Source organism: Aspergillus neoniger (assembly GCF_003184625.1).
Source record: "Aspergillus neoniger CBS 115656 unplaced genomic scaffold BO87scaffold_10, whole genome shotgun sequence".
Taxonomy (NCBI): Eukaryota; Fungi; Ascomycota; class Eurotiomycetes; order Eurotiales; family Aspergillaceae; genus Aspergillus; species Aspergillus neoniger.
In genome coordinates this window covers 571,957-596,439 of record NW_020291138.1, presented here as the reverse complement: position 1 = coordinate 596,439, position 24,483 = coordinate 571,957, and the positions used below count along the sequence as shown (strand labels likewise).

The 24,483-nt window shown below is 51.7% G+C and overlaps 7 protein-coding genes across 7 annotated transcripts; 5 read left to right on the top strand and 2 right to left on the bottom strand.

Moving 5' to 3' along the window:
• Positions 1-923: 923 nt before the first annotated feature.
• On the bottom strand, positions 924-1,533 carry BO87DRAFT_424378 (uncharacterized protein; the record flags this gene model as incomplete). The annotated part of the gene is made up of 4 exons (XM_025627226.1): positions 924-1,015; positions 1,082-1,239; positions 1,333-1,422; positions 1,487-1,533. 4 exons carry the CDS (start codon positions 1,531-1,533, stop codon positions 924-926), a joined length of 387 nt encoding a protein of 128 aa, XP_025481572.1.
• Positions 1,534-4,201: 2,668 nt separating this feature from the next.
• On the top strand, positions 4,202-5,240 carry BO87DRAFT_375108 (dienelactone hydrolase). The gene is made up of 3 exons (XM_025622953.1): positions 4,202-4,419; positions 4,472-4,727; positions 4,783-5,240. The coding sequence occupies exons 1-3, from the start codon at positions 4,277-4,279 to the stop codon at positions 5,137-5,139; spliced, it is 756 nt and encodes a 251-aa protein (XP_025481571.1). The 5' UTR covers positions 4,202-4,276; the 3' UTR covers positions 5,140-5,240.
• Positions 5,241-5,658: 418 nt separating this feature from the next.
• BO87DRAFT_355576 (putative MFS monocarboxylate transporter) lies at positions 5,659-7,208 on the top strand (the record flags this gene model as incomplete). Its single annotated transcript, XM_025621341.1, has 2 exons — positions 5,659-6,054; positions 6,114-7,208. The coding sequence occupies exons 1-2, from the start codon at positions 5,806-5,808 to the stop codon at positions 7,206-7,208; spliced, it is 1,344 nt and encodes a 447-aa protein (XP_025481570.1). The 5' UTR covers positions 5,659-5,805.
• Positions 7,209-7,655: 447 nt separating this feature from the next.
• Positions 7,656-9,225, top strand: BO87DRAFT_457668 (ankyrin repeat domain-containing protein; the record flags this gene model as incomplete). The annotated part of the gene is made up of 2 exons (XM_025628818.1): positions 7,656-7,764; positions 7,814-9,225. The coding sequence occupies 2 exons, from the start codon at positions 7,656-7,658 to the stop codon at positions 9,223-9,225; spliced, it is 1,521 nt and encodes a 506-aa protein (XP_025481569.1).
• Positions 9,226-9,526: 301 nt separating this feature from the next.
• Positions 9,527-12,686, top strand: BO87DRAFT_17039 (uncharacterized protein). The gene is made up of 2 exons (XM_025618338.1): positions 9,527-10,391; positions 10,470-12,686. The coding sequence occupies exons 1-2, from the start codon at positions 9,828-9,830 to the stop codon at positions 12,615-12,617; spliced, it is 2,712 nt and encodes a 903-aa protein (XP_025481568.1). The 5' UTR covers positions 9,527-9,827; the 3' UTR covers positions 12,618-12,686.
• Positions 12,687-12,692: 6 nt separating this feature from the next.
• Positions 12,693-14,272, bottom strand: dph1 (2-(3-amino-3-carboxypropyl)histidine synthase). The gene is made up of 2 exons (XM_025620330.1): positions 14,102-14,272; positions 12,693-14,009 (listed from the first exon to the last, which is right to left on the bottom strand). Exons 1-2 carry the CDS (start codon positions 14,247-14,249, stop codon positions 12,856-12,858), a joined length of 1,302 nt encoding a protein of 433 aa, XP_025481567.1. The 5' UTR covers positions 14,250-14,272; the 3' UTR covers positions 12,693-12,855.
• A 258-nt stretch (positions 14,273-14,530) lies between these two features.
• BO87DRAFT_395558 (CLN3-domain-containing protein) lies at positions 14,531-24,185 on the top strand (the record flags this gene model as incomplete). Its single annotated transcript, XM_025625193.1, has 9 exons — positions 14,531-14,785; positions 14,873-15,678; position 17,564; positions 19,450-19,591; positions 19,676-20,396; positions 20,455-20,910; positions 21,554-21,555; positions 21,835-21,919; positions 21,974-24,185. The coding sequence occupies 9 exons, from the start codon at positions 14,531-14,533 to the stop codon at positions 24,183-24,185; spliced, it is 4,680 nt and encodes a 1,559-aa protein (XP_025481566.1).
• Positions 24,186-24,483: the final 298 nt, after the last annotated feature.

Genomic DNA, 24,483 nt, shown 5'->3' with positions numbered 1-24,483 from the left:
AGGATGTTTGCAGTCCGAATAGGAACAATTCCTTCAATAGTCCAAGGGAAGGGGCAAACGCTGTTGGCGGATGGCCCGCGATAGGGCAAGAAAATCCTCCGCTAGTGGCATTAACGTGGCCTGGGTTAACTACCCCACCTTCATGCTCGCCTCAAGTACAATATTGACAAGATGACGTGCGCTTTGCAGCCACACGTTGTCGGCCCAATTCGTGATGCGGTCTGCATCAGGCCAGTGGGAAGCTTTCAACTTGCAGCGATGCGACCGCATCGGCTTTCATTGACTGATATCAGATTCTATATTGCATACAGCTGTCCTATATTGGCACCAGATATGCTGCACTGTGCATGGAAACCTGCGTGTATTTCGGCACGCTATCGGTTTTGATCTATTGACCACCCCTCACCCGTCTGATATAGGTGTGCAAAGAATGAGGTTCAAACATGACACCCTAATATAACCGCATTACGTGGCCGACATGAATGCCGGTCTTTCGCTTTCGCTATATTGAGACACAAATGCCAGAAATTTGAAGACCAAATAAATGCCAACATATTGACTGTGTAAACAATATTTAACGCCAAATTTGACTGGACGACAAGCTCGACTGTCTCTCCGAAACTTTCGACGATTGGGATGGCCCGCACAGAGGCGGATGTGGTCACCGCCCAATACATCAAGGGAGGGAGCGACAAGTGAGCCGCGCCGGCGTTGTTTCCTCTCCAAGCCTTGATCGGCGTTGACGTGGTGGAGGGAAGCAATGACGGAGCGTCCAAGCCAACAGAACCGATTTCTCCAAACATGCCCGCCAAATGAGGATATATAAAAGATGAAAGCAGTGAAGTCGAATCCGTAATCTCCCATCCCAAACCTTGACCCAAATTATATGCTGATAATAACCGACCCCGGCCCGTCAAAGGCAGTCATGAGTTGCGACCCTGACCACGCTGTTGTTCGTCGCCGCTGGAGTATTGGCCGGCGGAATCCGTAGGGGATGTCGATGCTGAGGTGGATGCTGCAACCAAGCGCTGTCAGCAACACTGACGACCGTGGCAGATATTGTCCAGCTGGGAATTCTCACCTGACTGGTAGAACCGGTTCCCTCGTTGCGCCGAAGGAGACCTTGTGTTGTTGCCGTCGAGGACCAAAGACTGTCGGGCTTTGAGGCGTTCCTCAGCTTCCCGGATCCTAGCCTGAAGCTGTTCTAATTCTCGCTCCTGAATCATCATTTGGTGTCTCCTATGGTTGACAGGCTCGTCAGTTTCGCCGCATCGACACAAGCTTAGAAGCGAGACAAGATCGCAAATCATCAACAACCCAAGTGGAACCTACTTTTGATCGATGGTCTGTGAAAGGTGATTGACATCGGAATCAAGCGAAAAGGCGCTATCCAGCGCGGTTGAGAAGGCTTGTGCCATGGTCCTGCCACGTCTTGGTCAACACCAACGTTGGGGAGAGAAGAAGGTCGCAAGAGAGGAGAACGAACGACTGTGGACGGTTCTTGGGTTTCCATTCTTGATCGATGTCCGACATTTTGTTTAGTGGTTGTCAAGGGCGTTGGTTATGGAGCACTGGTATGGAGGATCGAAGCGAAAGGGGGGTAAGATGAATGCGAGAAGGTTAGGAAGGGGGGGAAAAAGGAGTATGTGAAATGAAGTCCAAGACGTGGGAGGGAGTTTAGAAGCGCGCGCGTCAAGAACGGAACAGGGGGTTATTAAGTGGATATGATAGCACGGACGGGGTGGACCTTGCGCTCAGAGTATTCTAGAGTGGACAAGGCGAGGAAGAAAAATCACCGAAGATTCGAAGAAATTGATTATATAGAAGCTTTGATGACGGCGACCAGGACCGGCCGGGATCTAAGTAATAACTATAAAAGGGGGCAGCGAGGACTCGAGCGATGGCTGGAGGGGAAAATCGGCAAATTTGCGGACGCCGTCGCACTACTGGAGACCGGGCAGGTAGGGAGGGACCACTTTTGGGTTATTGAGTCCGATGGGGATGGATGGATAATGACAGGGGCTGCACGATCGGCGGGGATGACGATGGCAAGCGCTGGGGGGAAACATGGAGGTGGGATGCAGGGCCGTCCACGGCTTTAATTTCGTCGCAGGTAAAGGAGCAGCCGTAGAAACGCGATGGAAGCGATGGCGAAGAAAGAAGGAGAGTGATGGAAGGATAGACAGAGGGTGCTGGGTGTCAGGTCTGTGTCAAAGAATAGTCAATTTAGGTAAGTTGAAACTCATCCATGGGTGGTTCGGGTGCTCCATGATTGCCTTTGAAGGTAAATAGTGCAGCTCCATCCTGCTCACTAGTTGGGCGGTAGTGGAATTGCATCGTCCACTCTGCCTGGAAGGTGCCCCTGAATCCCGTCCCATCCTTCCATGACGGAGCCGCAACCAATGGGAAATTATACTGTCACGTGATAGCGGATCTGCCCCTGTTTTGAGTCTTTGTGAGGCCACTCACCATGACTGCCTTGCTGCCACCCTCCCGCCCCTCTTTATTGCCACCCGGCCACTCGCTTCTTTCCTATTGCAGATCCCAGTTGCCATCCATCTATACATCTTGTTGCACGACGCCGTTTTTAATTTTATCTTCTGAAACATTGCAACTACGGTGGCCATACTATACTATTTCCTCATGGGGCCTTTTCACACGGGCTTATGGGCCGTCAGTATCAACGTCCGCGTCTTTCTAAGCATGCCCTTTAAATCACATCCTGATCGTGATCGGCCTTGGAAGAGTTGCTTTTTCCTTGGATGTGCCCATTAGAGATACTCGCATAGGTAGTGACCAATAAAGACTGCCAAAGAGACCAATTTTGGTACACCACTCCAGCTATTGATATTTACATGTCAAATTCTAGCAAAGCAAGCTCCAGAAGATCGCAACCTTACCGTTTAGCCCATCGCGATTATGCATGTCACTTACGAGAGCGGCCACTAATGCGGTGATCCCTATTCTTCCCTCTCAGCTTGGTTCTGCTTGCCAGAAATAGAATAGGATTCGGCTTGTACGCGGAGTCCGAGTCAGCTCAACTGCAAGTATGGATGAGCTAGCTCTTATTTTGCATTCCAGGAAGGGTTTGGTAGCATCTGGCGTTTCAGGCACCGATGCTCAGTTTGGGATATTACATTGATCTGTCTTTGATCTGTCTATAGGCCTGGTCCAGAGTATTTATAGCTGGGACGATCGGTTTACATATCACAGATGTGCTGCAAGACGTCCGTGTGTACCTGCATATAACTATTTTCGGACTGCACAACATTCTTCCTCACCAAGTTCATCGGGCTGACTATGGGCAGCCTGCTATTACAAAACTTACTACGGAGCACCCAGAAACTATCGCATAATGACCTTGCTCGGAATATAGACTCCTTTCCCCTTGTTTGGTACAGGAAAACGAAGAGAAACTCGGCCCGAAGACATGCACGAAGCCGAACCTCCAATCCAGCAGGGCAGCGGCTACATATCTGGAAGTTGGCAAAACTTTGGTGACCTGATTCAGAGAACACCCGCTGAATATGTGGCCAACATCATGGTTACTGAATCAGGTGACGAGTAAGTCTTATAAAAATGCCGCACGCTGCGCGGATCCGACGACAAATCCTGAAGGATGCAACAAAAGAGGGTCTCTAAAACATCAAACTAAGTCCGGTTGGAAGGTAACATCAATCATGTATAGCTAATCGTGAAGCAAATCTAATGATACCGACGGCCTGCCATGCTATTGTACTCTCCGTTCATACTGTATCAATATGAGTACCTGGTATTTTTGACTGGATTGATCACACCTGAGCTCCGAGCTTGCCGTGACCGAGCTCCATCTTTGAACATGGTTATTTTACGGTAGGCTTGATTCTCACTGTAGCCATAATCGAAGTGTATACTTTTGCTTAAAACGTATGGTTTCTCGATTATCTGCGTCGTATACGTTGCTGCGCATCAAGGCCTCGGGAATGTATGATACGGACGGCATGCCGGTGAGCAGCTCCGCTTCCAGCTTGCCGATATAATCGCAGTAGATGTGGCTGGTCTACGTTGGGATAAGTCCTTCTCAGTGATCTAGGCTGAGAGAAGCTAGCTTAACCATGGAATTAACATCATCTCGGACATAACGGATAAGTACCTCCGAGTGTGTCGGAGGTGGCAGCTCATGCCCCGCTATTTAGTCCCCTTCCCCTCATCCCTTCGGTCAGCGTTACTGTGATTTTCCACAGCTCAATATTCCAAGATCAAATCAGCCTACAGCATAAATCGTCGATAAGCGATCATGGCATCCCTCCCCGCTGGAAGTTGCTGTTACCAAGGCGTCAAGCACGAAGGTGAAGCCAAGGGTAGCTTCTCGCAGCTCAATGATTTCGAGATCTACACCAGCTCTCCTGCTGACAAGTCCACCGAGAATGGTATCTTGGTGTATGTCCTGCCTTTAGCAATGCCCCAAAAAGATCAAGCTAACAAAAGGAAGCATCACGGATGTGATCGGCCACCGCTTCATTAACGCCCAGCTCATTGCCGACCAGTTTGCTGCTAATGGCTACTTCGTTATGATGCCTGACCTCTTCGACAACGACGCCATCCCGCTCAACCGCCCTGATGGCTTCGATATCATGGCATGGAAGGGTGGCGCATACCACAAGGACAAGAAGCCCCATACCCCCGAGGTCGTCGATCCTATCATCGAGGCCTGCATCAAGGAGATGAGGACCAAGTATGGATGCAAGGTATGACTCCCACTAGCGGGCTGAAGTGACTACAAAAGGGATTAACATCTATCAGAAAATCGGTGCCGTGGGTTACTGCTTCGGTGGCAAGTACGTTGTGCGCCATCTCCGCCCCGGCCAGATCGATGCTGGATACACCGCCCACCCTTCCTTCGTCGAGTCGGAGGAGCTGAAGGCCATCAAGGGCCCTCTGGCTATTGCTGCTGCAGAGACTGATGCAATCTTCCCCGCTGAGAAGCGTCATGAATCCGAAGAGATCCTGAAGGACTCGGGTCTCCCTTACCAGATCAACCTCTACAGCGGCGTTGCGCACGGCTTTGCTGTCCGTGGAGACCCCGCCAACCGCACGGTGCAGTATGCTAAGGAGAATGCTTTCTTGCAGGCTGTCCAGTGGTTCAAGGAGCACTTATAGTGGTGTGGATTTTGTCTTAAGATAACCTACCTGAAATGGGAGGTATGATGGCTTCAATGCAAAGTAGGCTATATGACCAATCATATCGAAAATTGTTAGACCTTCTCAATTTATGTCAATCACTTGAATATGAAAAGATATGTGACTCGTCACTATCATGGAACACTGATACTCGAAGATAGTCTTCGCGTTAAATCCCCAATCTCAGGTAAAGCAGAACTAGGACATTTTCCATTTGCCGCATAGCTTGACGTTGAAATAACCACTTCAGAGTACTACTCCCGGTTCTCTATATCCACAAGTATACTTCCGCTAGTTATGAGTTATAGTAAGGCCAATATTACCCAAAAAGCATAAAATGCCGAAGACGCTAGCATCTATTCCACCAATGGGGGCTGTGAACGGAAGCATGTCAATGACAGGGCGTCGCTGACATGGCCCAAGCGCAGTTCACAGTACCTGATCCATATAAGATAGGTTTTTCTGTTGATTTCAATCTTTGAGGATAGGGGATAGGAAGTACTATACAGAGATTACTCGTTCAATCCGGTTACCCAGACTACATACTATCTGCATTTATGCATTCCGTCTAAACATACTATGATATAGGAAATCGCTCTTCTTCACTTTCAATTGCATACTATCTTTTTTGTCATAGTATCCATCATGGTCAGACTATCAGACCAGGAAGATATTCCTAACGAAAAACCCCATGATCCAACAAACCAGTCTTCTGCCCCCCTCCCACCCATCGACCACGGCAAAGATGCCTGGTTCTTTCTCGCCGCCTGCTTCGTCATGGAAGCCCTAGTCTGGGGGTTCGCCTTCACCTACGGTGTCTTCCAAGACTACTACAGCACACTCCCCATGTTCCAAAACTCCAACAACATCGCCATCATCGGTACATGCGCAATGGTAAGTCAACCTATCCATCACTCTCCTCCCTCAAAACTAACCCAAGTACCCCAAAACAGGGAATAATGTACCTCGACCTCCCCATAATCTTCACCCTCTACCGCACCTACCCTCACTACCAACGTCTGGGCTGCGCCCTCGGCGTCCTAACAATGTGTCTCTCACTGGGCCTCTCCTCCCTCTCCACGACCACCACCCACCTGATCATCTCCCAAGGCATCTTCTACGCCATCGGCGGGAGCATCGCCTACTCACCTTGCATCCTCTTAATGGAAGACTGGTTCGACCAACGCCGAGGCTTCGCCTTCGGCGTCATGTGGGCCGGCACCGGTCTAGGCGGCGCGATCCTCCCCATTGTCATGGAGACGCTTCTCGATCGATACGGGTTCCGGATAGCGTTGCGCGGGTTCGCAGTCGTGCTATTCGTGCTAACAGCCCCGTTGGTATGGTTCGTTAAGCCTAGAGTGCCGCCTGCATTGCGGAATAGTGCCGACCCAGCACAACAGCAACAACAATCACCGCGACCACGACTCAAGGAGATCCGATTCCTCTGGACATCAGGAACATTCCTCCTCTTCGAGCTATTCAACATGATAGAAGCAGTGGGGTACTTCCTCCCGTCTATCTATCTACCCTCATATGCAAGAGCCATCGGCGTCTCCTCCGGCAGTTTGGAGGCCCTCACAGTGATATTATTTAACGTTGCGTCCGTGGTAGGGTGCGTAGTCATGGGGGCTATTATCGACCGGTGGGACGTAACGACCTGTATTCTGGTCTCGACTGTGGGTTCGACTGTGGGAGTGTTTCTGATCTGGGGGTTTAGTGTTTCGCTAGGCCCGTTGTTTGTCTTTGCCATCGTGTATGGGTTTTTTGCGGGCTCATATACGAGTACTTGGCCGGGCATTATGAGGGAGGTGGTCAGGAAGGATGGTGCCGCTGAGTCGAGTATGGTGTTTGCTTGTTTGGCGGCTGGTAGGGGCGTTGGGAATATTGTCTCCGGACCGTTGAGTGAAGCGTTGTTGGAGGGGATGCCGTGGGCTGGGGAGTTGAGGTTCGGGTTTGGGTCTGGGTATGGCAGTTTGATTGTTTTTACGGGCGTGACGGGGTTGGTCGGGGGTGGGAGTTGGGTTGTTAGGAGAGTGGGGTGGTTGTGATTGGTATATAGAGAGGATTGTTAGGAGTAAAGGTATTCAGAGCTTTTTAGTTTTGTTGTAGATGTGTCGGTGGATGGTTTGTTGGTTGTCATTGTATAGCTTCAGCTGGTCTGTCGCTATACGTCTCCTACATGGTCAGCCTTATTTGGAACAGTGCCATTTTCACATGTCACAACGCCATCAAATAGGAGTTGACAATTAATCGCTTCTATCCCTGACTAGTAGCCAACTGGTCACTTTACTGTTGTGGCTGACTACTACTAGTAGCAATTAGTTACTACGGACCCTTCCGCCCCAATGTCAGCCCGATTCCTGATATAGTTAACGTTAACATCTACTCTGTACTAGCTTCTCCATCTTGCGCAGGGAACCTCAGCCCGTACTCCAACTCAACACCAGAAAACAACGAACAGAAACCACAAAAGTCTCCATTACTTTGAGATAAGAATGCCTTCTACAAAGACATGCCTCCCCACAGAAATACTCCGCCAGATCATCCACCACCTCCTACCTCAACTGTATCTGCCGGAGTTGTTGCGTGCGAGAAAAGTGAATGGTGCGTGACCGCCACCCAATTCTGAGCATTCAAACTGACAGAATTGTAGGCTTATTTAACGAAGAGATCGTCGACTATCTTATAAATGGCGAGGATCTGGAAGAGTTATTTACTTTCTTGACTAAAGAGAAACTGGACTCATCACCATGGGGTACTTTCCCTGATCGACTGAAACGGCTTTACCTGCAGCGAAAGTTACGAGAGCATTCGCACAGACCGTGTGCTTTTACGTATTTCGTGCAGGAGGTGATAGAGTACCAGTTGGGGGATGCTCCTGCGTTGGAGGACAAGGATAAATTGACTGAGGGGTTGATTGATGTGGCGATAGCGGGGAACAATGATCCATCAAACATGTTCCATAGCCTGGTATGTCAGTGGTGGATTGATAAAGTGAACGACAGGTTCAATGAGCCGATTGAAAAGTCGATGCCGATTATCTTGGCCTGTATGGCCATCTTACGGGGGGACTGTGCGGAACTGAGCACAGCACTGCGGAACGGTTTGGATCCACAGCAGCCATGTCTACGATTTGGGGTCATCCCGATAAGTGTCGCAGCTCAAAGAGGGAACAGAGAGATCGCTAAAACTATAGTGGAGCATGGATGTTCCATGTGGTACAACCTGATCTATAGCATCCCCATGAGTGCTTTGGCCATGGCTGCGATATCTCGGAACAAAGAGGCGCTGGGATTATGGCTTGAGCATCATCACCAAGAGGAACACGCTGACCCTACTAAGCCATTTTATGTATGCAGGCAAGCATTAGAGAAATTGGCGCGCAGGGGCGATGTAGAGCTGATGGAGTTCTTTGTGGAGCGGTATCCCCGGGTATTGAATGATCTCCTGAGGCCGTTGCGGCTGGCTGTTTGCTTCACACAGTTTGCAGCGGTGCGATGGCTGTTTGCTCGTCTCAGCGCTCCTCTTACACCTGAACAGGGTAGACTGTTGCTGCTCAGCGCTATGGAAGGCCCCTGCGCCTGGCAGCGAATATCACAGATGGTGCAGCTGCTTCTGGAACTTGGAGTTAGTCCAAATGGGGAGTCCCGGCATAGGACGCCATTGCAAAAGGCCGTGATAGCTGGACAAGAAGAGATTGCCGAGATACTGTTGCAGTATGGAGCGGATGTAAATGAATATCATCCGCGTAGCGCGACAGTGGGTAGACAAGCCCCGCTGATGTTAGCCGTCCGGCAACGGTCTGTGTCTATGGTTCGGCTGCTCTTGAGAAACGGAGCAAATCGAACATATGTCATGAAGCGCAAAAGGTACACGATCCATGAAAATAGGGGACAAGTCCAAAATATGGAAAATGCGCTGATTGGGCTTGGATGGAAGGAAGAGCAGGTGAGGAGAGATGAAGGCTGGGACTACTGGGTGCTCTCGGAAAAGCTGCCGCCAGTGACTCCGAAGCAGGAAAATAAGTCCGGCGTGCCCGGAAAGGCATTCCAGTGCCCCACGTGACCCAAGAGCAGCCAGCTCCCGTTTGGGGGAAGAAACGAAAGGGGAGGGACTCCCATTCTGGAGGAAACAGAGTCCTTTCCTCCCGGTGAATTGCCCGCAAAGGTGATGCCATCCCATCCCCATCCCATCCTATCCCTCCCCCCGTCCGTCCCCTTCAGCCATCCATCCCCAGTCCCCGTCATTTCGCCTATCCTTTCCATCACTCTTTATTCACGATCCCATTACCGCTGTACGTAATTCAAATTTAGCTTCTTTTTTTCCCATCCCACGGCCTCCCTTTCGCGACTCTATCGCGTTCTCCATCCTTTTTGACCTTCCCTCCGATTTTTCCCTTGCGGTCGCCCTTCATTTTTCTGCGCGGATGGTCTGAACCGCCACCCCGACCTTCGCTCACGTTCGCGTCTTGTCGGCCTGGAATCTCAGGTATCCGTCTCTCATCCTGCTTCGGTGCTACCCACGACTCTATCCAGTAGTACGACGAGGGACTTTGTCGCCTTTCGGACTGAGCTCGTCGGGCCGACAATCCTGCGATTACTCCTATCACCGTGGCCCCAATCCCTAAATACTTCCCCCCCAGTGGCCGATTCGACGGGCAATGGGGGATGCCTCCTCTATCGGTCTACACGCCTTTTGAATCCCTCCTCTTCTTCCAGTCTCTCGCCGGCCTAGAATCCCCTCCCGCAAACTTCGTCTCCATCTCCGATGTGCTCCGCAACAACCCCTTCGTTCGAGAGAATGCCGCCTACGATGCGGCAAGGCTCAGCCCCGAAGCCTTGGAGGATCTCTATGCGACACTGATGCGAGATGGCTGGGATTCAGCAAACGCGGGACCCAACGGTCATCATGCTGAGAGCCCGGCCCCCAATAACCCCAAGAAGCGCAAGATATCCAGCCCTCGAGCGGAGGGACTGGCGGACAAAGGTTACAACCACGCCAGCAAAGTGCCCAGGCTAGTGTCGCACCTATATGCCAGATACAAGGAGCTGGTAACGCGGGAGATTCAGAATGAAGAGCAGAGGTATAGGGATATTAGGAAAGAGATCGATCAGCTACAGGAGGAGGACCGGGATGCGCTCTCGGAGACCTCCGCAAGACCTCCGCCAGCGCAACCGATTGCGCCAGCGAAGCAGGAGCCCGCGCCAGAACCGATGGATGTGGATGTGAAGGTTCAGAAGCCAATTCAACGACCCCGCGATGAAGCTATGCCAGTTGCGACCCCGTCGGTAGCTGCTGATGTTAAGCAGCCTCCACTGGAACCGCAGCGGAAGGAGCTGGATTCAAGCAAGCAGCCCGTGCAACCTGTCGCGCGCCCACCGCAGGAACCCCAGCCTCTGGCCGCGCCGTCGGTACAGCCCGTCGAACTGCCACCGACAAACAAGGCAAAGCTCCAGCAACAGCCTCAGCCTCAGCCACTGCCGCAACAACAACCTCAACAGCCATTACAACCGGCACCTCGTCCTCAGCCCAACCCTCAGGTAGCGACAGGTCGGCCGCCTCAGCAGCCACCAGCCCCGAATGGAAAGGCGTTCCCGACACCATCACAACCAGCTATTGTGCCCAAGAATGCCCCTGTAAACCACGCACCAGCGGCCGCGCCACCGGCTCCGTCGCCAAGACCGCCCAATGCCTCAGTTCCCAGCCCGGGTGTCGCACGCCCTCCCGCTGTTACACCTTCGCAAGCTCCACAGAAAGCAAGTGTGCCAGTCCCTTCCACCCCGCAACAGCCAGTTCTGGCCAGCAAGCCCTCTGCCAAGGAAGGACAGTCTGTTCCAGCTGCTAGCCCGGCGCCTCAGCGACCTCCGCCCCAGGCTAGTTTCCAGCAGTGGTCTCTAAACAAACCTCCACAAACGCCACAACCTCCCCCAGCATTCGCAAAGCCGAAACCAGAGCCGACGAACGCCGCTGTTTCTGGGCGACCGGTTCAGTCTCCCTTCCCTCCACCCACCCCAACCTTCGAAAACAAGAAGGGACCGCAAGGACCACGCCCAACACCTGCTCCGTCAACTCCAGGACCTGTGCCTGCGGCCGCCCACACACCTGCCCAGAACATTCCACCACCCGCGTTCCAGACCCCGGTTGGACCTGCGCAGGGTTCCATCCTTTCGCGGCCACCGAGCACGCGGCCTCTCCGGCCTTCGATTGACACGGGCGTTCTTACACCTGGCTCTCTCACACCATGGAAGCGGACTCCACGGCTGAGCATCCCCCACTCTCCTCGTTCGCCCGAACGGCCACGGCCTGAGGAGATCAGTCCTATCAGTGAGAAAGCGCCGTCTTTGCCGGGTTCTCGTGAGCCGACACCAGAGGAGCCTGAGCCCCGCCGTCGAAAGCGGAGGACCGAGACGAAAAGCAATGGAACTGGCGCTGATCAGACACTGTCGATTGATGCAGAGAGCAAGGGAGGGACTAAACGGAAGAGTGAGAGGGGAACGCTGTCTAGCGGTAAAGACCGTGACAGAAGCACAGCGTCGTCCCGAAGCCGAGGAAGGTCTGTGTTGTCGCGGGACGAAGAGTCCACAGCGGATACGGGGACTGGCTCCCAGGCGAAAATCAAGCATGAAGTACCCAGTACTCCAGCTGGTATCTCAGAAATGGCAGAGCCCGAACGTCTTTCGGTCAGTCGGCCGAGCAGGGGGCGGCCGAAGCGCAAGCGTGCTCCGAGTGAGAGCCTAGAGGCCGAACCTACTCAGTCGGAGCTAAGCCAGCTCACTCGCGTTGATCCTAATCAGTCGACGTCGTATGTAGTCTGCGCGCGCAACTTCCCCCGGACCGGAGCTCCCATCATGAGTGAGCTTAGCATGCACAAGGTTGCAGGCACCTTTTCAAAGCCGCTGACAGAACGTGACGCACCGGGATACCGCGATCTTATCTACCGGCCGCAAGATATCAAGACCATCAAGTCGCTGATTCACCAGGGTAGCAGGGCGCTGGCGGCAGCTACAGAGGCCGCGAGCACACCGGCAGGCGACGGGGAATCACCGGCGCCGGGTACAGGGACTCCTTCGAAGAATGCAGTCCTTATGTTGCAAAAGACAGAGGACATTATTCCCCCGAAGGGTATTGTGAATTCGGCGCAGCTGGAGAAGGAGTTGATCCGTATGTTCGCCAACGCCGTGATGTTTAACCCTATCCCTCAACGTGGCTTTGGGCCTGCCTTCCCTATGATCAGCGATAGCGGGTCAAGAGAGAGCACGCAGGTTCCCGAACAAGAGGAGGGCGGTATCATCAAGGACACGCTGGAAATGTTCGAAGATGTCGAGCAAGCCGTTACGCGATGGCGCGCGGCGGAGCGGACGGCGGACGAGTTCGCCAGCAAGAGCATCCTCTCGCTGCGGCGAGGAAGTGCCAGTGACCTCAACACGGATAGTGCGGATGAGGTCAAAGGATCATGAACGATGTATGCCGCACTGTAGCGTACTTGATTGATGTATTATTATTATTATTATTACCCACATGTTCGGAAAGTAGACGAATGCTTTCCACATGTTCCGCAAAGAGAACATGGTAATTTTATTTCATAACCATGAGCTTTTGTATCCCAGACAAACCTAAACCACATAACCAGTAAAACACATCTATAGTCATTCATGTGCATCATGCAAAAACATCACTTGACATCCATCATAAACCTCACGCCGCAATCGCCTGACTCGGCTTCGTCCTCCCCAATCCCTCCTTCGCATAAAAGTCCATCGGATACACTCCGTTATTCTCCGTCTCCCACCCCTCCCTCACCCCCAGCGCAATCAACGCCTCATACGGCGTCAACAACGGCCGCGCAAACGCATACCCCCAATCAATACTCAGCCGCGGACAAGCAATCTGCACCCAGCACTCCACATCCGCCATGGACGCCAACTTGCCCGGGAAAATCTCACTCAAGAGGAGATTCACAAACGGAATGCCCCTCTCATTCAAATGCCTCTCAATCATCGCCATCGTATTCGGATTCCCCTGCCGACCCAACGACCCCAGAATAATTCCCCACTTCTTCGCCGACTTCGCCGTATTAATCGCATCCCGGCGCAGCGTGTGCATCTCATCATGAACATACGTCTCCCTGGACAACGTCCTCGAATACGGATCATACCGATACGCCGGAATAGCCGGGTTATGGATCATCGCGGATTCGAGATGGAAGCGGCCGTCGCCGAGGTAGAGAAGGATATCGACTTCGTCAGCGGAGAGGGTCGGGGAGGTACATCCTAGGATTTCTCCCTTGGAGAGAGGCATGATCTGCGGGATGAGGACCTTGAAGCCTGCGCGCTCGAGAACGGGTTTCAGGCCGTGGAGGGTAGCGTTGAATTGGATGGTGCCGACAGTGGCGATGGTTTTTCCTGGTTGGAAGTTGCGTTCGAGGGTGGCGATTAGGTGGGTGGTGTCGATGCTGATGTCGACGAAGATGTAGAGGGTTTTGATTTTGGTTACGTCTACTGGGATCAGGCAGCTGTGGGCGTAGTGGACGAGTAGGTCGCATCCGAGTGCGCGCGCCGTGTAGTCGTCGATGCAGCAGGCGCCGTAGGTCACGTCGCCCATGATGAGGGTTTCGATGCCCGGGCAGAATTGGGTCAGGATGTCGGAGATGGTGGTAGCGAAGATGAGAAGACCTTCCGGGAATTGGAGAGCCACGCGTTTGGCGCCGGAGGTGCGGATGCGGTGGATTGTTTTGGGGATCTCGAAGGAGTAGTTGCGTGGGAGGAGTTCGATGGCGGCGAGGATTTCGGGGTCTTCGAGGATCTCCGGGGGGACTTGGTTTAGGGTGCGAGGGGTGCGGCGGGGGGCGGCTGTATATTAATTATAGTGTTAGTTAGTTAGTTGGGAAGTTGGTGGTGAAGTTGTGAACGCATGTAGTGTTGGCTGATGGAGGGGTACTGACCCTTTTGTATACTGGTGGTCTCGACATTTTGTGCGGTGGGTGCATCCTTCTGTGCTTGTGCGTCTGCTGTTCGGCGACCAACAAATCTCTTCTTGGGCTGTCGCAATGGGGCGCTCGATGGCGCGGAGTCTTCAGGTATGCCGTTCATGGTGTAAAATGGGTGTGATAGAGGGCGCTATGGAGCAGCGATAAAGTGACTCCAAAGTGGGATGATGGATATTTTAGGCTGAGTCAGCAGGGCGGGTCAGGTGGGGTCACGCCGTTCGGCCTCGGTCGGTTCTCCGCATTCTGCAGGACGAGCTGATCAGTTCATCCTGCCATCACCACTTCTCCTCTTCTTTTCCAGGGAGCTGTCGCGTGGTTTGAATATTCTTCCCTAGTGCTTAGGAGATTCTTGTACATGTCTCACAGCTGATATCAATTGCCAAAATGATGACCTTCCGACCTCGAATGAGCCTCTTCTCTGCCCTTCGCACGGCCCCAGCTCGACGCCGCTTTGCGACTGAGGCGCGGTTAACCACGGACCATGTCCGCATCGTTGAAGTAGGGCCACGAGATGGTCTACAGAACGAGAAAAAGTCGATCCCACTTGAGACAAAGCTCCAGCTTATTGAGAAGCTGGCTAAAACGGGTGTAACGACAATTGAGGCGGGATCTTTTGTCCCAGCGAAATGGGTGCCTCAGGTACGTACTGACAGCTCGCATCCGGATTGAGTAGCAACGACGCCGTTCCTACTTGGACTACAAGACTAACATGCATATGTATGATAGATGGCCAGCACTGCAGAGATCTGCGAGCACCTCCTCCAGACTCCCCCACAGTCACAGAACGCCATTGCCTACAACTACCTCGTCCCAAATGTGCGGGGTCTAGAGAACCTGATCAAAGTTATGGATGCCACGGGCGTCCCGGCAGACACGACAGGATCTGCTACGAAACCTCCGACAACAACTGAGGTATCCGTGTTCGTAGCAGCAACAGAGGCATTCTCCAAGGCCAACATAAACTGTACAATTGAAGAGTCCCTAGAACGCACCCGTCCGATTGTCTCGTTGGCAAAGACAAAGAACATCCGTGTGAGAGGCTATGTTTCTGTTACTCTGGGCTGTCCGTACGAGGGTCCCGATGTATCCCCAGCCAAGGTAGCTGATATCACGGCAACACTACTTGAAATGGGAGCCGACGAAGTGTCGGTGGCTGATACTACGGGCATGGGCACGGCACCCCGTACTATGAAGCTCCTGCAGGCTCTGAAGGCGGCCGGAATTGCGAACAATGATCTGGCGCTGCACTTCCATGATACGTATGGACAGGCGCTTGTCAACACAATTGTAGGATTGGAGCATGGTATCCGCATCTTCGATAGTAGTGTGGGTGGTCTTGGTGGTTGTCCTTACTCGAAGGGTGCAACGGGAAATGTCTCGACGGAGGACCTTGTACACACCATTCATGGTCTGGGCATGCACACCGGTATCAATTTGGAGGAGATGGCCAAGATTGGTTCGTGGATTAGTGGGGAGTTGGGTCGGGCTAATGAGAGTCGTGCGGGCAAGGCCATATTGGCGCGGATGGAAGAGTGAACTCAGTGCTCGCAGATAACTTTATCGTCTTGTTACATAGCAACCTTAGCCATCGTTCATAGTATTTGCTGGTCTTCCGCTGGAGTGCACACTTTAGACTTTCGACGCATACACCCTTCGCAGTAGAAGAGGATTATATTACACAAGTTCAATGAGACAGAGTAGACTATCTCTCATCAAACGGCCACAACCTCTCCGCCTTCTCCACCGTCATCCCCTGCTCCCCCTTGTCCTCAAACTCCCTCGCCGTCTCAATCCACTCATCATAAACCGCCCGATGAGCATCCTTAGCCGCATTCCAAACATCATTCGGAACCCAGCCATCAGAATTCGTATTTAAAGAGTGTTTGAGCCACAGCTTGAGACTCTGCACCGCTTCAAAGTCCTCATAGTCCTTAGCATGCTTATTACGTTCTTCGTCGGTAAGAGAATACGGGCACGTCCCATGCAATCCCAACTCAGACCACCGATCCGATAGCTCAATCAGTTCTTGACGGATAGCAGCCGCGCTGTCTCTCCAGGTTGTGTGGGTGTAGTGGAAGAGTCGGAATAAGGTTGGATCGAGGAGTCTTGCGGGTCGAAGTTTGGGGGTTAGACCTTTCATGCATACGTCGTATGTCTGATAACAGATCGAGGCGTCTTTTTGCTCTTTCTCTGTTTGGAGTGAGGTGGATTCGCCTTCACTGTTTCCGAATATTTCTCCTTCGATGTCTTGAGGAGGAGTGGCAAAGTCGGGAGTCTCGTTGGCATAAATGAAAGAAGGTTCGATGCTTGTTGATTGCCAGTCAATTATACCAGTGACGACAGTCGGATCTTCTGCCGAGACATAGATGTTTCCCTTGTGGAAGTCAGGATGCACTAGGGCTGGCGCAGCAGCATCCTTGATGCGCTTATCTTCGATAAGCCTCTGCATCACTTTTTGGCTTGTACGGAGCAATTGAACGTGATCTTGAATCGACCCTTGGTGAGGGAGGTGATGCTTGGCATTTCCTTCTTTTGGTAGTCGAGAAAAGCCGGTCTCAATCAGACCTGTGCAATAACTTGTGAGGTCACGCCCTAAGAGTTGACACGCTGTGTTAGAAATTGGGCGTAGTGTATGAGGGTACGAGACTAACAAGGACCGCAATTAGGACTTGGTCCTCCGTAGAGCTCCAGCTCTCCTGGGCTTCTATTCCAAAAGAGTGGACTGCATTGCGGTCCGATACAGAACCCTTGTTCAAAGGGGATTTTCAAATGCGCTTCGAGAGGCGCATCAGCAAAGTATAGACTTCCATAAGCTGGGAAGTCCAATGACGCCATCTGCTTGATTGCCGTCGACAAGGCTTTGGTGCAAAGCATGTGTTGCTCCGAGTTCATGTGAGGCCAGATCTGATGAAGTTGCACTCCTTCAACATGCTCCTGAACGATATACTCAGTGCCGATCGGATTAGCTGGATCGTCACTCCAATCTAGGACTTTGGGTAATGGAAGTGACAGCTTGGATCGTACTACATCATTGACGTTATCAGTGTCATATAAAAGTGGGATCGTGTGATGGAGGGTCAGGTCCAATCTCACAATATGACATTGTCGCGACTTCGGAGTTGGTTGTCAACCTTGGAGGGCCAGCAATACCGGTCGGCAGCCTTGCTACGATACGAGAGCCTGTGTCCATGGTAAAGATAAAGACTCTATTGAACCCACCATCTTTCTTTTCGTACTTGGCGACCTTCGTTGCACCTGGACTTAGATGAATAACTCTGTCACAGAGTGCAGGGAAGTTGAACTGTATGCGGCGACAGTCTCGCTGGAGTTTGTCGCGATGCAGCCATCTTCCTCCGGTGTATGTGTATGGATCGTCTTCTAGAATTGATGGTTAATAACGACATAATTCTGCTACAGAGTGAGATATACCCACTAGGAGGTGCTTTTGAGGGTTGGTGATCAAGGAAGGGGTGTGACGACGGAGTGCTGTGTTTATTTCCACATTCAGATAATTGCCGTTGCTGCGAGCGAGAGGATCGCAGAGACTGTGTCACTGATAAGAAGACTTGTGTTCGTCGCAAAGACCGGAGCATGATTGCTCGTGGTTTTGCTATCTCCTAATAATTAGCCCTTATGGAAGTGGTTGTTACTACTAACTAGTTGTTGACTATGTCCAGCTCCCTATCAGAAGCCCGGGCCCGATGTAGTAAGTAGTGCTACTGTCACTCACTAGTACTTAGTATTGCCCGCCAGTCTGCCATGCACCAATCAGACAGGATTAAAAGGCGCCCGCTGACCACCCTTAATTACTCCTTGAAGTTTCAATAAGAAAGAACAGTGTTTACACTCTGGTCATCAAATATATATTGGTATTTGATTTCCCATGCATTGCTTGGCCAATAACAAACTGGCCCAGTTCGCTGCAAGCACTTTGTCTCGGGTATAGACCAGCAGGTAAAGGAACCGGATGTAAGGAGACTTTGTCGACAATAATTCAGCGATATATTCACAACTGACCATGCAAGATCGGGGCATTCGAAACATGATTCAATGCCGACATTGTATACACAAATATCACAGGACGAGAGAGGAGAGGGGGAAGAAAGAGCTCTATAATCATTATACAATCAATAACCAACGCCACTCATGCAAACAGGCACCAAAGCCAACCTCCACATGCACCTTATTTTATATATATCAACATCCACGGACATTGAACAGAGAAATGACATCTCAGTCTCTAGAAATCCGTAACCCGTCCACCATAGCTCCAGTCACCCTCAGCACCCCACCTCAGAGGCTCGTTCTTCGGTCCACCAATCTCGCCAGTCTTGGGGTTCTTCTCTCCTTCAAACTCAGGCTTCACTCCATACTTCACATCGGGATGAAGCTCCTCGCCCTTGCCGGTGGCGTTGATCTCGGCTGCCACTGCGGGCTCTGAGTCGGGCGATTGGTTGATCTGCGGGGTGCTGAAGGCACCGGTAGACTTGCGCTGGAGCTCTTCGAAGATTTCTTGCTCCTCTTTAGGGAGACGCGGAGGAGCCGGACCGCTAGCAAATGCGAAGGGAGGCTTGTCGGAGAGGAGGGCCGCGCGGGTTGAGAAAGCGCGGAGAGGGAGGGAGGATTTGGCGGGGAGACGGATTGCGGTGCGGAGGAACATTGTGATTGTTGGAGATTTTCCGGTTTTGTTAAAAAGAAGATTAGAGGACGTTAACCTCTGTGGTATAATGTGGTCTTGCTTGAAGCTGGTGGAGAGTTGGAGAAAGAAGATGCGGAGTGGCGGAGGTCGGGACGGAAGAAGGAAGAATCGCGATGGCAGAAAGCATTACCCGATAAGCCCTGATCGTCCCGATAGCAGTCGGCCTTTCTGCCGGGTGTATTGCACCCCCGGCGGTGAGCTAGATGGACAGTAAGCCATGAGAGATGGATGCCTTGATGGCTCGTAAGTGAAATTATTCTGAATGTCTGGTGGTTCTGCTCACTCTAATTTTCATTGTATGCATGTTTCATATGCGATACCGCGTGATGGAATCGAGGACCGACAACTACTACTGCATTGAGTAAGGCGTCACGTGGGACCGCCCTTTCTGGGCGGATGAGCGTGACACGCTTATCATCCTTCAGGTACCTACCAAGTAACTACTACCACGTTCACCGTCAATCCGTATCGCCATGAGAATGCCCCATTGCAGCCTGTCTACTCCCTGATCGTACCGGATACTGTGATCAGTCCTGCTGTATTCATTCTGGGACGTTATTTGTAGCATACTAGAACCACTCGGATTCCTTCCTTCCCCTATCAGGTTATGTCTTCTGCTCCTGACGGGCAACCAATGCTGCCGCTTCCTGGAGCCCCGTCTTCTTCATGGTCCCGATTTCGTGAGAGATTCGGTGCATTGTTTCATGGCGCTGACCCCAGGGTCTGTGTTGCATTCTGGCTACTTGGTAAGCCGTTGGCTGTCTTGTAGACTCCGCGAACTGATAAGAACTCTTCGTGGCTCACTAACCGGCATGCGTGAAATCCAATAGGCTTGATCAACAATGTCCTCTATGTTATCATTTTGTCCGCTGCCCTCGATTTGGTAGGGCCTAGTGTCCCCAAGGGCGTTGTTCTTCTCGCAGATGTCATTCCCTCATTCGGAACGAAGCTGATTGCACCCTACTTTATCCATTTGGTTCCATATCCTGCTCGGGTATTGTTCTGTGTGCTATGTTCAGCTCTGGGTATGCTTTTAGTGGCCTTGAGCCCAGCCTATACAGATGGCGGTTCAATTTCCACCAAAATCGCGGGTATCATTCTGGCGAGCTTGTCGAGCGGAGGAGGCGAACTGAGCTTCCTCGCACTGACGCACTTCTACGGCCCGTTTAGTCTGGCAGCCTGGGGTAGTGGTACCGGAGCTGCCGGGCTGGTCGGTGCTGGTGCGTACGCCGTTGCAACTACCTCTATGGGGCTCAGTGTCAAGTCGACGCTCCTAGCAGCTGCCTGCCTGCCAGCGATCATGGTGGTGAGCTTCTTCACCATTCTGCCAAGAGCCTCCATACGGACATTGCCTGCTGCACCTGTTGCGTATCGTGCGATTGACCAGGAGGAACGGGATCGGGATCGGGATGACCCTCTGGATGAGCGGCACGGTCTACTCGGCTCGTCAGTTTCCCCAAGCCGAAACAAAGGGAGCGACGCGAGTCAGATGCTTAGCTTGCGGGTGTTTAAAGCCAACCTGCAGCGAGCTAAGGGTCTTTTCTTTCCCTTGTAAGTGCACGCTAGTGTCATCTAGCAATGATTGGCATGCTTATTTTTGGCCGCACAGTATGCTTCCCCTGCTGCTGGTCTATGTGGCCGAATACACGATCAACCAAGGTGTCTCTCCAACCCTTCTGTTTCCACTTAAAGATTCGCCTTTCGAGCATTACCGTGCGTTCTATCCCGCGTACAATGCGATCTATCAGGTTGGTGTTTTCATCTCTCGATCGTCGACCCCTTTCTTTCGCATTCACGATCTCTACCTTCCGTCACTGCTGCAGATCATCAATCTGGTCGTCTTGACATTGAACGCCTTATTTGACTTCATCCCGAGCGTGTACATAATCTTTATAATCATCTTCTGGGAAGGGCTGTTAGGGGGACTGGTTTATGTTAATACTTTCGCCGAAATTGGGGACCGGGTACCGAAAGAGGACCGCGAATTCTCACTCGGAGCGACGACTGTCAGTGATTCCGCCGGAATTTGTATAGCGGGATTTCTGGGAATGGTGTTTGAGGTCTGGTTGTGTGATTGGCAAGTTGCCCACGGTCGCGACTATTGTCGGAAATTATGAGAAGTAAAGGAGTCTAGAAAGATAAGGGAAAAGAAATGCTATACTATCATAAATTATATAAAATAGACGTGAACCTCTCATACATTATTAGCTTGGGTCGAGGCATTTCGGAAATGCCAGAAGAGGAATGGCACATGAGTTGTTTCGTGGCGGGATTTGCATGTGACCGTGCTCCCCCGTGACCGGCACGGGCAATCCTCCGCCTTTTCCCTTCGCCCACAACTAACTATTACTCCGTAATACTCATCTTGCTATCAATCATCATCCAGCTAGCCACCGCGGAGAGCCATTAGTGATCGACGCCAAACCCGGCTTTTGGGCTTCTGCCATAACATACCCCGGTTATTCAAGGGCTGCTTACTGACGCTACCCAGATAACTGGATCACCATGCATCCCCTGGTGGGGATTTCACATGCATCAACTACGTTTCTTCAACTGAACCATGGATTCCCTCGCTCTACGCCAACTACTCTCTTTTCCCCCCACATACCCCGTACTTGGGTCACCGAACTGTGCCATTATTGACATACTTCGATCATAAACAGGCTAGTGTTCTGCTTGCCGGTTGCTCACCTATTCCTCTTTTACAGGGGTTCGCCGCTTTTGTCCATTCTTTGTCCTTTCCTTACTGCCCCTCCCATCATTTCAGTGCGCAGTTGAAATATGAATTTTTCCATTTGATTATCTTCCACTATTTCACTTCCGTATACTTTTAAGCATCTTGTATATTTAATAGATTGTCTTTCAAAGCCCTTATAGACTGCTGCTGCCTGATTCATACCCCGGGGTTGTCTTGGGAAAATGATAGGTAACTGACGACCCAGCGAACCCCATGGGATGTCATGAGTCTGCTGCTAATATATACATCCAGACCACGTCCTTGGGCGGCCATCTACAAAGTTCCGGAAGATCCAGGTTCTCGCTGTACTTGTATTCTGGTCTACCTATCTGTTAAGGTGCGTCTCGTTTGTTCGTCTCTTACCGCTGTTTTGCTGACAGATCAATCATAGAGGAAACAAGAATGGTCCTCCTTTTATCCGCAAGATCTCGTCGCGCCTCTCGAAAAAGCTGAGCGTCTGGCAAACCACTGTCCTTGTTTTCCTCTGGCTCTACATTTGCCGCAATTTTGCGAAAATTGTCGGCCTTGAGTGCCCTGAGCCTTTAGCCAACCTATACTCGCGCTCCTTTTTCCGGGCAACATGGATCGCGACAGGATTAGACGCTGGGTTCTGGACGGCAATGGGGATAAAGCCAAAGTGGCTACGAGATATTGCGTCTCTGGTTTTCTCTGGTTATTACCTTATCGCAGCAGAACAGGCAGATGAGAAAGTTCGCCGGGTACGTGCTACACTCACAGTAGAGCATATGCGTGTATCTTGGAATAAGAGCACCACACCGTATCTCTGGACACTCGCCAAATTGGGCCGCCCGCGGCTCACGAGGTACCCTCCGCGTGCCATCCGTGTCCCCCGACCAGCGTCCTCGATTTACAAGGAGCCGACAAATGCATGGCTTTACTTCGATGGGTCATTGACTGCGCTACGTGATCAAACATGCATTGTCCTTGATATTCCTGGGGGTGGATTTGTTTCGATGAGCCCTCGGCATTCCGAAGACCGACTTCTGGCCTGGGCGGCGAGAACCAAAGTTCCCGTACTGAGTCTCGACTACAAGAAAGCACCGGAGTACCCGTATCCGTATGCTTTAAACGAGTGCTATGATGTATATCATTCCATTATCTCCACCCGTGGGCGGTGCTTGGGCCTCAACGGACGGACTCGTCCTCGTGTCGTCATCACTGGTGATAGTGCTGGTGGTAATCTCGCCACAGGCGTTACACTTATGATCCTTCAATCCGGCAGTACACATGCCTCTAGATGGCAAGGACAAAACATGCTTCCACCCCCGGACGGGCTGGTTCTACCCTATCCCGCGCTAAACATGAAGATAGAAAGCTGGATGACGGAAGAGCAGATGGCGTTGATCCAAGAGAAAAGCACACGTCGAACCAATGAGAGCGTGCTCCGAAGGAAAGATATGGACTATCACCGGTTGACGCCGTTTACTTCCCCGGGAACGTCGTTCGGAGATTTCCAGCGTGACTCTTTCTCTGATGCAGACTTGGAAGTTGGAAATTTGGTTGACGCGACCTCGGAGAAGTTGGCACAGCAACAGAAGATGGACATTCCTGAAAATGAAGCGGCTGCTATCACTGAGCACCAGCCTAAGCAGATACAAACACGGCTGGCCGTCTCATCGATGATATCGTACGTCAATGATCGTATATTAACCCCTGAGATGATGAGGGCAATGATCATCCTATATATCGGACCGCACAACCGCCCCGACTTCAATACGGACTACCTACTCTCCCCAGCCTTGGCTCCCGAAGACCTCCTAGCACGCTTTCCCAAGACGTACATTATCACCGGAGAACGTGACCCTCTAGTCGACGACACGGTCATCTTCGCCGGGCGACTAAGACAGGCTAAGCTCCGCCAGTTTCAGGAACGACAAGAACTGGGCCTCGAAAAGTCCTATCGCAGGTTTAACGCGAAAGACCACGTCGAGGTATCCCTATTGCCCGGAATCTCTCACGGGTTCATGCAAATGGCAGGCTTCTTTCCGGATAGCTGGAAGCACATCTATCGCTGCGCAAGTTGGATTCAAGATCTATTCGATCTCGCGCAGGTTAAAAGATCATCCTCTGGTTATACCAAGGCCCTCGCCAACGGTACACAGATACCAAAGGGACCTAAGTCCGTTCCTCGCGGAAACAACTCGCGCAATCATAGACGCCATCTCACCGGAGAGTCATCCGGCGACGAGGATAGGCCTCTCGAGATAGGCATCAAGAAATTGACACCACTGACGCCACTGCATCGCAGCTCCAGCGCCCCCATCGACAGTACCGACATTGATAGTCAAGCTATCGCTGCCAAGGATGGTGACAGCGAGGATGCTAAAAAGGAACGCATTCGTAGCGTCTCCCGAGGGCGAACTCTGCGACCAGGAATCACCAAGAAACAGCGTCCCACACCCATGAGGTTAACGATCCCTCCTCGAGACGGGTATATCTCTGGATCGCCGAGTCCTGTTCCTTTGCGGGAGAGAAACCGAAGTATCAATAGCCTTGCCAGCGAGGAAGACCTGATTGACCGGCGCATGAATGGTATAGCTGGAGGGTTGATGGGAATTGGCGAGGGTGCCAGGACGCCTTAGGTACGGCTTTTGGAGGATTTGTATGCATTGAGATCGATTTTTTGAGCTTATATAGATACCTTACTACACTTGAGCATTTAGCGACCAAATATACCTCATGTAAAACGTTTCCAGGCTTAGCTACTGTAGGAATTAGATGCAGGCAGTACTAGTCATCATATGACGAACAGGAGGCTGTGTGTTTAATATCGGTTATACGCGGGATTCGGATGGAACCGTAGTAAGCCCCTTAACTGAATCCACGTGGTGTACATGCATGATACACCGCATACCCTATCCTATATTTTCCTTTTCCCTA